The following is a 15,539-nucleotide window of genomic DNA, read 5'->3' on the forward strand; positions in this document are numbered from 1 at the left end:
GTGGCAGCGGGGTGGTGGGCTCTGTCCTGTACGCGAGCGGGTGGTGTGGAGGTGTTCGGGGACAGGGTGGCAGGGACAGGGCTGCGAGCCCCAGGCTGGTGCGCCCGGCTTGCTCGGGGCCTTCTTGGCTTGCAGGGAGGGGAAATAGGGCCTGTCCCTTTAAGAGGATTTTTTTCTCTGCCTGGCAGCGCTGGGCAGCCCATCCTGCCGCCCCGACAGGCAGCAGCAGCAGCAGCAGCAGGAGGGACAAAGCTGGCGGAGAGGGGCACGGTCGAGCAGCCGGGCCCGGGGGGCTGCTAGCCACCGCTGGGGGTCGGACCCCCCGCCCAGCGCCCAGCGCAGCCCTGCGGAGGATGGGGAGCGGAGCCCGGCTGGGGACCCGCGGGGGCAGCGCCCCGCCCGGCTCCCGGCGCTGAGCGCCCCCCGCCCGGCCGGGGGTCCGCGCCGCGCCCCAGCCCCCGCCGCGGGCATCGCCCCTTTGTCTGCGCAGGAGGGAGAGGCGGGGGGCGCTGCGGCGGAGGCACGGCCGCGCTGCTGGGGAGAGGAGCCGCAGTCCGCCAGGTGAGCCTGGGGACCCCCGCCCCGGGGACCCCCTGCCCCCCGGAGCCGGGATGAAGGCAGAGCATCCTTCGGCCGAGCCGCCCTCCGCCCCCCCCCCCCCCCCCCCCCCCCCCCCCGCAACCGCCGGCCCCGGGGCTGGGCTGGGGCGAGCGGCTTGCGGGATTTAGCGCTCCTTGTAACGCCCAGCCAAGGAGTCAAGGTGAGCCCGAGGGCGCCTTGTGCCTGGGGTGTCCCCCCCGCTCCCCGAGCCCCCCATCCCCGAGCCGCCCATCCCCGCTGTGCCCAGACCCTGCGGCTGCGGGCGGTGGGGGGGCTGAGGGCTGGGACCCCGCAGTTCTCCTTCCCCGGGCTGGCTTTCATCCAGCCCTGAAAGGGCTCTGTCCGCAGCGGCGGGAGAGGGCTGGGATCTGGGAGGATCCGGGAGGATCCCGCTTCCCTGTCCAAGGGCTCCTGTGTGTGCATTGCAGCTGCAGCCAGGAGCCGCCTGCAGCCTGCGCTCAGCAAAATGTAGGTTAGCGAAGCATTAGGACCCCAGCCTTGGAGGCGAGGTGGGTGCTGGGCCCAGCCTGCTCGGGCTCCCTGTGCTGCGGGGACCCCCAGCTCCCTCCCTGGTGCTGCAGTGGGACCTGGGGTTAGGGTGCTCCCCACCCTGCCTGGCTTAGCATCACCCAGCACCGCAGAGCCCTCAGGCCAAGCGGGGACGAGCCTGGCTGTGCTGCAGGCGGCTGTGGGGAGGGCTGCAGGCAGGAGACACCGCCGAGACGGAGTGTTTGGGCAGGTGCGTGTGTGAGCATCATGCGATGGTCCCAGTTAAGCACTGGCCTGATCTCTGAGGCTGTGCTGGTAAGAGCTGGGAAGGTGGGATGAGCCAAGGGAGGCAGGGAAGGGTTGGCACTAGCAGGGCCCCCTCCCTGTTCTGTTCGGTCTGTCCCAGTGAGCCCATGGAGACCCTGGGCACCCGCCGAGGGTCTACCAGAGCCAGGACTGCCCTGTCCTAAGAGCCTGGGTAAGGCACAGCGTGCTTTGTCCGAGAAACTGCCTGGAACAAGCTGCTTGCTTGGGACCCTGCACCCGTGTCCCCTGGCCAGGCCGGGCAGCGGTGGTTCCTTGTGAGCCCTTAGGGACGTCCAGGCACAGCTGGGTGTCCCTGTCTGAGGGCAGAACATCAGCTGTCCCACCTCCCATCCTGTGCCCACCAGGGTGGACAGGAACGGAGCAGGGAGCCGAGCAGCAGCAGGGCCAGGGCAGCTGAGCAGCCTGCCAGCCCCGGTGCCAGAGCTGTACCCAGCTGCAGGAGGTACATGAATTATTGACTGTGGAGCTGATCAGCTGCCTCGTGTCATGAGCCCCTTGCTGCAGGCTCTGCTGCCCTGGCCAGGTCCATCCTTCATCCAGCTGTAGGTGCCAGACATCACGGGGTGGACATGAGCAACAAGAGCTGGAGCTGGTGGGAAAGGGTGTGGGAGGACCCGCTGTGGGCTGGTCCCTGCAGTCCCTGGGAGAAGGGCCCGCTGTGAGCTGATCCCTGTGCGTTTCCCACAGAGCGGCAGGATGGCGGAGAAGGGTATGGATCCCGCATGTGTCTCCATTGCCCTGGAGGACACGGTGTGCCACGCCAGCCCCCCAGATGCCCCGCTCCTCACCACCCACTTGAAGAAGGTAGAGAACCACATCACAGAGGCCCAGAGGTTTTCCCACCTCCCGAAGCGTTCGGCTGTCAACATTGAGTTCATTGACCTGTCCTACTCTGTGCGTGAAGGCTCCTGGTGGAGGAAGAGAGGTAGGAGCTGCTGGCTGGAGAAGGGCAGGGGAGGGGACCTGCAGGGCTAGCGCATCCCTCTCCCGTTCCGCGTGCCTTGATCTCACCCAGGCCCCCAGCACCTGCCTCTCTGCTGGATTTATTGCTTCTCTGCCAGTTCCTGCTCCAGCCTCTGCAAGCACAGAGTGCCCCAGCTCTCTGCTGCTGGGGGCTCGCCTCGGTGCGCGGCAGCAGGGCTTCCCGCAGGAGCCACAGCGGGAGCTGCTGGAGCTGCTGGCCCCTGCGGTGGCGGGGGCTGCCTGGGGGGGGTCGGGCTGCCCGGCCCCGTGCTCCGTCCGATGCGCCCGGTGCTGTTTGCAGCCATGCCACGGCCGGTGCTGGGGCCGATGAGTGGAGGGCAGGCTCGTGTCCCGCAGCAGCGTGCCTCTGCTGTGCCGTGCGGGAGGAAAGCGGACCGCGTCCCGGGGAGCGGGGGTGCATGGGGGAGATGGGGCAGCCTGGTTGAGGGGCAGCCGGGATGGATGAGTCTCCCCGGCACTGTCGTTTGGGGTATGATGGCTTGGTGTGACGTGCCGACGCAGGAGACCCCAAGGGGTGCCCCGGCCCCGAGCCTGGCAAGGCCAACACGTGTGGTTCGCGGGGGATTTCCCCTCCAGCAGCCCCCCGCAGCTGGGGCCACCGGCCCCTTTCCTGCATGCGGCTCTGGCCAGGAGCTCAGGGAGGGGAGAGGGGAGGCAGATGGTGGCTGGTGGGTGGTAGTCTGCTTTAATTAGCTCTCTCGGTTAATGGGATGCCAATCAGGCAGCCCCATGAGAGGGAGGGGGAGCTGATCTGCAAGAAGCTGAAGGCAGGCAGGGATGAGCGGGGGCCTGGGGTGAGCAGCCCGAGGGCGCAGGGCTGCTCAGCGAGGTGCCCTGCCGGCCAGGAGCTCCGGCTGGGGCCTCAGACCCTCTCCCCAAGCAGGCTAGGGAAACTGAGGCACTGAAAGACAGTGGGACCAGCCCCGACGTCCCCCAGGATGAGGTCTGCCTGTTTGTCTGGGATGCTGAGGAAGCATCCCAGGATAAGGAGCCGCGGCACAGCCATGGGTTCCTCGGGGCAGAGCGTGCTGTAGCACCCAGGAGTCCTGGGGACCAGCTGCTTGGCAGCGGGCTAGTGCCCTGCAGGGGTGGAGGGGGAAGGGCACGGGCAGCTAGACAGGACAGGAGCATGCCGAAGGGTGCTGGGACCCTGGGGTGGTAGCGGGAGGGTCTGTCCTGTCCCCCAGGCCAGGCACAGGTGGAGGAGCTGGCGGGGAGCTCCCGGTGCCTTTGGCCACAGCCCGCAGGATCCGTCCGGCTGCTGAGGCAGGAGGTTACTGGCAGTCAATGAACGCGAGTAACCGCTGCGCAAGCTGCAGTGGCGCCGACGTGAGCAGCATGCGCGGTGCTGGAGCTGCGTGCGTGGTGCTGGGATGCGCCGGGGGGCTGCTGGGCATGCTGGCTCTGCTGTCGTCATGCACAGCCCCCTGCCCTCCCCTCCTGACCCTCCGTCCTGCTTTCAGCCGGGATGGAGTTAATGTCCTTCTCATTAGCTGGTGCAGCGCTGGTTTGGATTTGCTGTGAGAGCAAGGCTGATAGCACGCGGATATTTTTGGTTGCTGCTGGGTAATGTTTATCCTAAGTCAAGGACTTGTCAGTTCCTCAGCCCCTGCCAGGAGAGGGCTGGAGGGGTACAAGAAATTGGGAGGGGACACAGCCAGGACAGGTGACCTAAACTAGCCAAAGGGCTAGTCCACACCGGAGAACGCCAAGCTGAGTACAGAGGTTGGGGGGAGCTGGCCGTGCCCAGCCCCTCGGTGCTCGGGGACCAGCTGGGCAGCGGGTGGTGAGCGATTCCATTGTTCGTCGCTTGTTTTCTTTTCTCCCTTCCCTTTCGATTTTGTTCCTCTCTCCTTCTCCCTCCTTTTCATTATAATCATTATTACTATGATCGGTTTATTTTATTTCCATTATTAAATTGTTCTTATCTCAACCCTTGGGTTTTACGTTCCTTTCCGATTCTCCTCCCCATCCCTCTTGGCTGGGGGGAGCGGCTGTGTGGCACTTCGTTACCAGCCAGGGTTAAACCACGAGACCCCCCCTGCCCCTCTGCCTGCGGGCGCTCCTGGATGGAGGGTGCCTGACTCCAAGGGGTGCAGAGGAGGAACCGGGAGCCTGGGGTGCCGGACCCCTGTCCTGAGGATGGACAAGCCAGAGGGATGCCCACCTAGCGTGGTACTAGGGCCGTGAGCTGGTCTGGCCCTGAGGCTTGCCCCAGCCTGTGGGCAGGAGACGGGTGTGTTGCCCGAGCCCAACACCAGTGCCACCACAGTGTGGCAGGGGCTGGGGGGGGCATATTTCCAGCAGGAAGATGCTCAGGTTTGGTCCGTGGCTCACCGTGGTCCTAGCACCCTGTATACTCTGGCTTTCCTGCTCGGGCTGTGCTTTGGGGGCAGCTCCTGAGAGCCTGAGGCTGTGCCTGTTCCCTACTCCCGACACATCATGTTCCTTCTGCCAGAAAATGCTAATCAGCTGCATTTAAAGCAGAGATAATTCCAGGTCTGATTAGCAGTGGCTGCTGCCGGGTGTCACAGCATGAATGCCAATGAAGGCAACCGCTGGGGATGCAGCGGGCTCGGGGACGCTGCCTGCCCCACGCTACCCGGCTTCTCGCTGCCCCTCTCCGCCGGCCGTGGGGACCAGGATGTGACAACATGCCCAGGACCAATGTCACAGCTGGGTGATCTTCCTTAGCAGCCACGTGCCCTGACCCAGGGATTTCCCTGCTCTTTGCTGTGATCCAGGGCATGTGCTTCTTCGGTGCTGGAGGTTGGTGGGGTCAGCCAAGGACCAGGGTCACAGGGATCATGCTGGAGATGACAGCTGCTGTGGCTGTAGCCTCGGGCACGCTGGCACGGACAGTCTCCAGGCACACGTAGCCCCTGGCATGACGCACGGGGGTCCTGAGGTCCCCCAGGTGCTGGGATGGCATCGCAGTCCCTGGAAAGCAGACGCACGCTGCTCTCTCCCTCCAGGGTACAAGACTCTCCTCAAATGCCTGTCAGGGAAGTTCTGCCAGCGGGAGCTCATTGGGATCATGGGGCCCTCGGGTGCTGGGAAGTCCACGCTCATGAACATCCTGGCTGGCTACAGGTGAGGCTGGGGGGGAGCCGGCGGGGCCGGGGGGGCAGGGCTGGGGGGGCTCTGCTACGTTCCCCCACGCCTCTTTCCTGCAGGGAGACCGGCATGAAGGGCCAGATCCTGGTGAACGGCCGGCCGCGGGACCTGCGGACCTTCCGCAAGATGTCCTGCTACATCATGCAAGATGACATGCTCCTGCCACACCTCACCGTGCTGGAAGCTATGATGGTGAGCGACGCGGGAGCCAGGCAGCCTGGCGCTGGGGCACCCCGCGGGCTGTGTCCTCCATCAGGCTTTTCCAAGGGCTCCGGGACACGGGAACAAAATCCTGCTGATCTTGCTCCCTGCATCCTGAGCCCTTGGCCGGGCAGGGACAGGGCCACGGTGCAGGCGATTGTGTTTCCTACGTTTGACAACCCTGTCTCTCTGCCCACCCTCTCCTGGCAGGTCTCTGCTAACCTGAAGCTGAGCGAGAAGCAGGAGGTGAAGAAGGAGCTGGTAAGTGCAGAGGAAGATGGGGCCAGGCCCCCTCGTCTCTCCCCAAGATGGGGAGAGTAGGGACGGGAGGGCCCTGAGGGGACCAGGGGATGCTGAGAGGCTGCCAGCAGAGGAGGTCTGAAGGGAGGTGGCAGGTGTGGGGTGAGGGTCCACGGGAGCTCATGGTGAATGAGGCTGTCTCGCAGGTGAACGAGATCCTGACGGCGCTGGGGCTGCTGGAGTGCTCCTACACCCGCACCATCTCGCTGTCGGGGGGCCAGCGCAAGCGCCTGGCCATCGCCCTGGAGCTGGTTAACAACCCTCCCGTCATGTTCTTCGATGAGCCCACGAGGTGAGGCCGCAGCCGGGGCTCCCCAGCACCTTCCCCTGCTGGGGGGCACCAGTGTGGCTGGCACCCTCTGAGCACCGCAGGGATGCAAGACCTGAGGGGGGATGTGGCCGTGCCCACCAGGGCTCCCAGAGGGCGGGGTGGGGGCTGGGCAGCGGTGCCTTTCTCCACCCATCTGAGAGGAGGGTGCCCACAAGGGGAGGCAAGCGGGGGCATCTTTAGGATGTGCTCCTCTCAACTCTCCCTTTCTCTCTCTGCTGTCTCTTTCTCTTCTGCCCCATCCTGCGTGGCCGCAGCGGTCTGGACAGCGCCTCCTGCTTCCAGGTGGTTTCCCTGATGCGGTCCCTGGCTCAGGGTGGGCGCACCATCATCTGCACCATCCACCAGCCCAGCGCCAAGCTCTTTGAGATGTTCGACAAGGTTTGGGCTGGGCTGGGACACGGGATGCCTCGGGTGGGCAGGGTCCCTCTGGCCCCAAGACCCAGGCAGAGAGGCCGTGGGAGGGACAGGCTGCAGGCATTTTCCTGGGGCTTGTACAGCGCACAGCCCTGGTGGCCGGGGTCTGGCAGGGGTGGCCTGTGTCACCCTAGGACGGGGAGGTGGGTAGGAGCCAGCAGCAGTGCTCCTGGCTGCTCTGCACCCGCCGTATCCTGGCTTTTTCTTGCAGCTGTACATCCTGAGCCAGGGCCAGTGCATCTTCAAAGGCATCGTAACCAACCTCATCCCCTACCTGAAGGGTCTTGGCCTCCACTGCCCCACATACCACAACCCCGCTGACTTCAGTGAGTGCCTCTGCCCCAGCTGGGGCCGTGGTGGGAAGCAGAGGGTGGAAAGGTCCAAACCCAGTGCCCAAGCCCTGGGGGCTGCCTGGCATTCCCCTGGGATGCCCAGGGAGTAGGGCTACCACGTGGTGCAGCATTGCGGGGTGGGGGCTGTGCTGGGCTCCCACCCCCCGGCCCCAACGGGGTCACAGGCTTAGGCAGGTGGAGCAAAGTGATGGTGAGGCCTGGCTCAGCACCGCTCAGGGGTCCTGTTCTTCTCCACAGTTATTGAGGTGGCCTCAGGAGAGTATGGGGACCTCAACCCCGTCCTGTTCCGCGCCGTTCAGAATGGCATGTGCACCATGGCCGAGAAGAAGAGCAGCCCCGACAAGGCAGATCCATCGTGCCCAGCACACTGTGTGACGGTGAGTGGGGACAAGAAGAGCCTCCTGCGGTGACGAGCAGCGGCAGGTAACGGGATGCTCACCCAGGGGCACCTCGGTGTGTCTCCCCCCACGATGCACAGGCGTGCTGTGATGCCCAGAGCCCCTTGGACACGGTGAGGAGCATGAAGGTGTTCAGCCAGCCTCTGCTTGTCTTGAGCAACAGCCCTGTGCTGGCAGTGCCTGTTCTCACCGGGGGGGCTCCCAGGGGGCTTCCTGGGAGCGTTTGGGTGGTGTCCTAGCAAGGACCCGGCGTTGGGAGCTTGACCCGTGTCCCTGACTTGCAGGACGTGGACCACATCGAGAGCCACACGTTCGCTACCAGCACTTCAACCCAGTTCTGCATCCTCTTCAAGAGAACCTTTATCTGCATCCTAAGGGACACGGTGAGGGCAGGGGAGGCTGGGCCAGGGCTGGAGGGATGGAGCCTGGCGTGTCGGTCACTGGGGGCAGGCAGAGACAGGGCTTGAGTGTGGGCTGGCGTGGGGCTCACCCTTGAGGAGCAGGCAGGCTGTCCTCTGCTCCCCTGGGATGCTCATGGGGTACTGCCCTGCCTTGCTGAGCCCGGTACCCTCCCTGCCTGCAGGTGCTGACCCACCTGCGATTCATGTCCCACATCTGCATCGGAGTGTTGATCGGGCTGCTCTACCTGCACATCGGCAACGACGCGGGCAAAGTCTTCAACAACACTGGCTTTCTCTTCTTCTCCATGCTCTTCCTGATGTTTGCCGCGCTGATGCCCACCATCCTCACCTGTAAGAGGCTCCTTCCCCCCAACACCCCTTCACTGCTCCTGACCCCTGGGGCAGAGGGGGAGCTCCGGCTGAGTGGGAGCGTGTCTGCGGGGAGGTGTGTGGTGGAGACAAATGAATTAGACAAAAGAGGGGAAATAGGAGAGGAAAAAAAATCCAAACAAAGAGGGGAAAGGCTTCTGTCTGGGTGTATTGCAGTTTTGCACTTTAATGTTTGGCTGTGATGAACTTGCTGGCTCAAAGCAGAAAGCTGGGATTTTTTTTGTGCTGGGAAAATGTCGGTGAGGCTGCATTTTCAGCTGCTTCGCCCCTTTTCACTTCCTTAAAAAGTTTGCCTAAAACCCCCCAGCCAGGCTGACTTTTCCATGCAGAAAGTTCCCACGTGGGCCACTGACGCGTTTCCCTGGGGGGGATTTGAGGACCCGCTGGAGGCACAGGCAGGAGGCTGCTGGGTGCCAGCGCAGCATCACGCAGCGGGGGGCCGGACAGCCCCGGGCACTGCCGGCTGCTGACTCCTTGCTCCCCTGCAGTCCCCCAGGAGATGTCTGTGTTCCTGCGAGAGCACCTGAACTACTGGTACAGCCTGAAAGCCTATTACCTGGCAAAGACCATGGCAGATGTGCCCTTCCAGGTGAGCTTTTGGCTAGGCTGAGGAGCGGCCCTGATGCTGACGTACCTTCCTTGGCACAGCCAATTGCCTGAGTACCCCCATACCCTGGGCTGGCTTTTCAGGGGTCCCTGCTGCCCTCCAGCCCCCAGGGAGGGTCTGCGGGGTCAGGGTGGCCGTGGCTCCAGCAGGGTGGTCTCTTTGCTTGCCCTTCTCCAGGTGATCTGCCCCATCGCGTACTGCAGCATCGTGTACTGGATGACGGGCCAGCCACCCGAAGCCACGCGCTTCCTCCTCTTCTCTGCCCTGGCCACCGCCACGGCCCTGGTGGCCCAGTCCCTTGGGCTTCTAATTGGAGCTGCTTCCACTTCCCTGCAGGTCAGCTGGGGCCCTGGCTTTGCCTGCTGTGTGGAGGTGGGAGGAGAGCTGCAGGGGGTCCCGTGATGAGGAGGGGTGGAGGGAAGTGTTGCCCGTAGGTGGGCAACGTGTGCCTATGGATGGGGATGAGACACCCGGTGGCCTCTGCTCCCCAGGTGGCCACCTTCGTGGGACCCGTCACTGCCATCCCTGTCCTGCTCTTCTCGGGCTTCTTCGTCAGCTTCAAGACCATCCCCACCTACCTGCAGTGGAGCTCCTATGTCTCCTACGTCAGGTAGGACCCTGTGCTCTGGCCAGAAGCTCCGTGGGCTGGGGAGGGCATGGGGCTGCCGGGGTACGCGGCGACGCTGGTGGTGTGCTCTGCCGTAGGTACGGCTTCGAGGGCGTCATTCTCACCATCTATGCCATGGAGCGCGAGGACCTGGAGTGCCTCGAGGACTTCTGCCCTTTCCAAAAACCCATCAAGATCCTGCAGGAGCTGGACGTGGAGGAGGCCAAGCTCTACCTGGACTTCCTTATCCTGGGCATCTTCTTCATCATCCTGCGGCTCCTGGCTTACCTGGTCCTCAGGTACAAAGTGAAATCAGAGAGATAAAGGGGCTGCGGGGCCCCAGTGCTGTTCCTGGGCCTGGCCTGCTGTGAGATGTTCTGCAGATGGACACGGTGCTCCTAGCAGGTCACGGACCGTGGCGGAGGCGTCGGTAGGTGCCAGCCAGGCCTGGCTCAGTCGAGAAGGGTTTTGAGACATCTCGGAACTGTTTTAACCTTTCCACACACTCTTCATTGCAAAAGTTTTGTACAGCCCTGGCATGTGCCACCCTCTCCCTCAGGACTGCCGAACCCCATGGAGCTTGGGTCCTCTCTTGTCACCCCTGCCCAGCACTGCCCTTCGCCGCCGAACACGTTGGGACACCGGGAATGGTCCTGCGGAGGCGGCTGTCTGCTGAGCAGGGCTGGGGGGAGCCGGCTGCTGCGGGCAGGAGGGGAGCAGCGCCCCGGGAATGCCTGAGCCTGGGGCTGGAGCCGGGAGGAGGCACCTGCGGGGCATGGATCTGTGGGGCAGGGCATGGATCTGTGGGGCAGGGCATGGATCTGTGGGGCAGGGCATGGATCTGTAGGGCATGGATCTGTGGGGCATGGATCTGCAGGGCATGGATCTGTGGGGCATGGCATGGATCTGTGGGGCAGGGCATGGATCTGTGGGGCAGGGCATGGATCTGTGGAGCAGGGCATGGATCTGTGGAGCAGGGCATGGATCTGTGGGGCAGGGCATGGATCTGTGGGGCAGGGCATGGATCTGTGGGGCAGGGCATGGATCTGTGGGGCAGGGCATGGATCTGTAGGGTATGGATCTGTGGGGCAGGGCATGGATCTGTAGGGCAGGGCATGGATCTGCGGGGCAGGGCATGGATCTGTAGGGTATGGATCTGTGGGGCAGGGCATGGATCTGTAGGGTATGGATCTGTAGGGCATGGATCCGTGGGGCAGGGCATGGATCTGCAGGGCAGGGCATGGATCTGCGGGGCAGGGCATGGATCTGTAGGGCAGGGCATGGATCTGCAGGGCAGGGCATGGATCTGCAGGGCAGGGCATGGATCTGTGGGGCATGGATCTGCAGGGCAGGGCATGGATCTGCGGGGCAGGGCATGGATCTGCGGGGCAGGGCATGGATCTGCAGGGCAGGGCATGGATCTGCAGGGCAGGGCATGGATCTGTGGGGCATGGATCTGCAGGGCAGGGCATGGATCTGCGGGGCATGGATCTGTGGGGCAGGGCATGGATCTGTGGGGCAGGGCATGGGTCCGTAGTGCAGCACATAGCCCCGTTGCTCGCCCTGCCCAGCAGCATGTGTCAGTGCTAAGAAGAGCCCAAAGATGCAACAGGCCAAGTTGCCCAAAGCTTTAGTGTTCCCTGTCGCCATAGCCACAGAAATTGCCACATCCCCTTTTGCTTTCTGCAGAAATCCTCCCCCTTTTTTTCTTCTTTTCTTTTTTTTTTTTTTTTTTATAAACCCCACTGCTTCCCAGTCTGCATGGAGGGGAAAGGGAGCCAGCAGGCCAGGAAGGACTTGGGGCTCCATCTCAGACTTCTCTGACGATGGCATCCAAGCAGATGGGATCTTCAAACCTGGGGATGTGGCAGGGTCTGTGGGAATGGGACAGTATTCGCAGCCCTTAGGGAGCCTCACGTTTAGTCCCTGTTGTCTCTCTGGGGTCGGAGCCAAGAGGACAAAATAACCAACATGGAGACAAGTGACTGGTCCCTTCAAGTGCTGCATGGAGCAGGGAGGGTTTAGGTTCCCACAGCCTGCCAGGGCCAGGCAGCTGAGAAGCCGGGCTGGGCTCAGCCGTGCCATCGCTGGAGCCTCTACTGCAGGAGAAGAGCTGGCCCGGAGCCCTTCCCTTGCACCGTCTGCTCCTCAGCCCTCTCCCCCCAGCGCAAACGTGGCTGTCTCAGCAGAACAGGGTGGACGAGCCTCACCCGGCACCGGCTGCGCGAGGAGGGGACGGCAGCCCCAGGGACGCCCAGCCTCGTCACGGTGCAGACCTCCCCGGTGCACTGTGCAGAACGGGGTCCCAGCAGTGCCAGAACTGGAAAGCAGGTATGATCTTGGAGCAGTTTGTTTGCATTGGGTGACCCTGACACTGGGAATTACTTTGCACTCTGTGACCGGTATCAGGAAAAGGTCCCTTTCGGCAAGTGTCTCTGGTAGCTCCTCCAAAGTCACCTGCCCCTCCACACCCCTTGCGGAGGGAAAGCATCTCGGTACCTCGCTGGCTCTCCAAAGGAACAGAGCTGAGACCAGAGCTGCTGGGGCATCCGCACATGCTGCTGTGCTGGGAACGCAGCACGCTGCTTAGCTACACAGCACAGGCCTGTCCGTGGGTGTGCTGGCACTGGTGTCACGGGGTTGCACTGGTCACCCACGCACATGAGAACCTGCTGCTTTTTTCCCCGAACACGGGGAAGGCAGCTCTGCCCCATTCTGGCACGCTGGGCTCTGGTTCAAGTGCAGTCTGTGAGATGCTGCTGCCGGCACGCTCTAAGCAGCAGGGCATTGCAGGGCAAATGCCAGATTTCAGCAAAATCCTTGAGACTGTTCTTTGCTCTTACCGGCTCGTGTTGGGATGGCTCCACGCAGCAGGGTCTGGCTGGCACGCAGGTGGACAGCAGGCGTGTGGCAGCACTGATGCTGGGCGCTCAGCAAGGTCGGGATTCCCCTGCCTGGACAGCATCGCTGCGAGGAGTTTGTAGCCGTGGGGCTCTCCTGCACAGAGGGTCTGGAAGGAGGACGTGCCCTGATGCCCTTTCTGTGCTGAGCAGCTGGGATTTTCCCCAGGGGCTCTTGTCTGACTTAGCACTGTCCCTCACAAAATTCCCCTCTGCTCCTGGATCGTGCTTCGCTGCCAGCCCTGTGCCATGCGCTGCCATGGAGCTGTGCCAGCCCAGCGGGCTGCAGCCTCCTGGGCATGACGCTGCCAACCGCAGCTGCAGCGGCACGGTCGAGGGGGGGAACGGTCCCCATTCTGCTCTGTCGCGAGGCGGATGGAAGGGCAGGGAGCCAAGGGGATGGTGGAGCTGCAGGCTGTCCCCCTTCTCCATCTCACTGTCCGTGGAGCTGATGGGACCAGTTTGCCATTTCTGCCCCACTCTGGGGCTGGTGAAGCATTGCCCGGCACCAAGTGCGCACTGCTGGGCTGAGGGTTTTCCCCTGGATAGACACCAGGATGGCAGGAGGTGCCTGTGGTGCAGCCCCACCAGCTCCTGCCCGCACCCTGGCAGCGGGGGTTCTTGTGGTGGGTCCTGATTGCTGCACGGCGGAGGCACTGCTGTCCCCAGCGCTGTGCCCTGCTGCTGCCTGCACCCAGCACGGTGCCTCCCGCGACACCCCTGTGCCATCGCACCCAGCACCTCCACCACTCTCAGAAGGACCAGGACGAGATGGACTAGTGATGGCCCACGTGTGGAGCAGAGGGGGCTACCAGCAGGCACTTGGTGACTGCCACTGCCCACGTCCCCTACGTGCAGGGATGCTGCAATGGAAACCTTTGCTGGCCAGCCTCTGCTGCTTGCAGAGAAACCCCCCGGGACAGGTTGACCAAGCTTGGTGTGGCCAGGGAGAGACTGCTGGGACAGGTAGCTCCACAGGTGGCTGCTTGGACCAGCCTGTCCGTGATGATGCAGCTGGCAGCACGCCCAGGGTCTCCAGGACAGTTCAGCGCAGCCTGGGCCTCCTGCGCCAGTGGGGGCGTGGGTTACGGAGTCCCAGCTGACCAGGTACGCAGCCACTGTGGGGCAGAGGGCCAGGAGGACTTATCCACGGAGGATGGCTGTGACCCTGAGCTGGGCAAGGGTGCTGGGGAGCAGGGGTTATGGGGCAGGTGCCCCTCATCCACAGGGCCAGGGCCGCAGGGGTGCCGCGGGTGCCCTGGCAAAGGGCACGGGCAAGTGAATGTGTTGGTATGAGGGAGCCATGGTGAGCGAGGGAACTGGGCACCCCGTGGCACAGGGAGCCGGGGTCTGGCAGACCCTGCCCCAGGCAAAGGCACCTTTGGGGGTGCCTGAGGAGTGAACTGAGCTAAGGTGCCAGAACGGGGCCACCCGCTGCTCCTTCCACCGCAGCGAGGACAGTCCCAGTGATGGTGGAAGGCACAGAGGAATCCAAAGGGACCGAGCGCGTCTGCACCGAGCCCTGCAGGCTGGCGTGGCTGGGCCGAGCACTCGGGATTTATTGCCCCTCCGCTGCCCAGGTGGCCCCCTGCCCCACCGCAGCGGGGGGGGTGGTGTTGTCTCTGCCCTGGCATGGCAGAGGACCGGGGTGCAGCTGCCCTGCCCTGGGGGGCCCTTAGCAGAGCTAGGCTCAGCTGCCCTAGCCCACCGGCTAGCAGGCATCTCTTCAGGGCAAGATAAGCACCGAGCCGGGCTGCGGTGGGACCACTTGGCAATGGCACTGGTTTTGTGGTGTGGGGCCAGGGGTGCCCAGGCTGGGCAAGGAGCACCGGTGTGCTGGGCTGGCGTGCAGCAGCGAGGATGCACTTTATCAGAGCGGGGGAGCAGGGCCATGGGTGCTTCTGGCTGCAGGAATCCCAGCAGGGAATGCGTCTGGATAATCACGAGGAGCGTGCTGGAGGAGAGCAGGCTTCTTCCCCCACACCTCCTCTCCCCTCTGCCTTCCCTTGCGATGCACTTTGAATGGACGAGGCTGTGGTGGGTGCCGCGGCTCCAGCTCCCTGGGAGCACCGGTTGAACCTCAGCCCACCTAAAACTGCTTCAGCCCCTTGGCCCCCGCAGCCCACAGGCAGGGTTGTAGCAGGTGCTGCCTCTCCCTCACGTGTGCTGTCAACGCGGGCAAGGCAAGCAGCGCTATGGCCTCTCACCTGCACACGTGTCCAGGCCACCTTTGTCACATGCACAAGAAGAGCGACTGCATCGTCACCCAGCTGGTGCTAGGGTCTGCTGGAGGGGAGGCTGGGCTAGGACAGGGAGGGGATGGGGCTTCTCCCAGGGTTTCACCTCTCTCTTAAATCAGGCAATAAAACAGTGTTTCCTTCTCACTGTGTGTGGACACCGTTTGTCCTGTCCCGATGCCACGGGCAGCCTGGGGCTGCCTGGGATCTCTGGGTGCATCCCTGCCACGCTGGAGCCTGTGGTTTGTTTTTTTTTTTTTTTAGCCTTCGCTGCACCCACAGGTGCAGAGGAGGCTGTACAGCGGGGGGCACGTGGGGTGAGATACAGGGCTGGGGTGCAGCATGCAGGGCTGCGGCTGTTGAAACCCGTGCTTCCACGTGACCAGAGGTGAGCTGCTTTTTTCCTGGGACTGTTGGCCAAAACAAGATGCAGATAACAGCTCAAAAGCCACGGCAGTCTGCTCGCACAGCTGTAGCTCTGCGGTGGTAGCCGCACGTGGATGGCATTTGCCCGGGTCCTTCTGCCTTGCTGGGAGGCTGCCAAGTGGGGCCAGGGCACCGCTGCCCACTGCTGCAGCCTGGCAGGACCCAGGCAGGGCAGGGGTGAGCCCCTGGGCTCGGGGGTGGGGGGGCACGGGGCTGCTGGCAGGGCCCTGCTGGCTCTCTGGGCTGTGCCACACATGCAGGTAAGTGCCCCGTAGGGACAGGGTGCCCAGGTCCCAGCTTGCTGCTGGTACTCATCAGTGTCTGGAGGGCCCCAGGAGCTGTTGAGCAGGCAGAGATGTTACGGCTTATTTCAGTCTTTCTGAGATTGTACTTGTTGGATTTCACACATCAATAAAACTTATATTTATAGTGTACTGCCTGGATGCCTCCCCTCCCT

The 15,539-nt window shown here is 63.5% G+C and overlaps 1 protein-coding gene across 2 annotated transcripts; it reads left to right on the plus strand.

Annotated features, from left to right (window-relative positions):
* Nucleotides 1-6: 6 nt before the first annotated feature.
* ABCG4 (ATP binding cassette subfamily G member 4) lies at nucleotides 7-14,803 on the plus strand. 2 transcript variants are annotated; one of them, XM_040616171.1, is made up of 15 exons: nucleotides 7-561; nucleotides 2,104-2,341; nucleotides 5,376-5,493; nucleotides 5,577-5,709; nucleotides 5,929-5,979; nucleotides 6,165-6,310; nucleotides 6,604-6,727; nucleotides 6,975-7,089; nucleotides 7,354-7,493; nucleotides 7,799-7,897; nucleotides 8,098-8,266; nucleotides 8,794-8,894; nucleotides 9,090-9,248; nucleotides 9,404-9,522; nucleotides 9,618-14,803. In XM_040616171.1, the coding sequence occupies exons 2-15, from the start codon at nucleotides 2,113-2,115 to the stop codon at nucleotides 9,841-9,843; spliced, it is 1,929 nt and encodes a 642-aa protein (XP_040472105.1). In that variant the 5' UTR covers nucleotides 7-561; nucleotides 2,104-2,112; the 3' UTR covers nucleotides 9,844-14,803. The 2 variants fall into 2 exon arrangements, with proteins under 2 accessions (XP_040472105.1, XP_040472106.1); XM_040616172.1 differs by lacking the exon at nucleotides 7-561 and having other exon boundaries at nucleotides 659-2,341.
* Nucleotides 14,804-15,539: the final 736 nt, after the last annotated feature.

Source organism: Falco naumanni, chromosome 16 (genome assembly GCF_017639655.2).
Source record: "Falco naumanni isolate bFalNau1 chromosome 16, bFalNau1.pat, whole genome shotgun sequence".
Lineage (NCBI taxonomy): Eukaryota > Metazoa > Chordata > Aves > Falconiformes > Falconidae > Falco > Falco naumanni.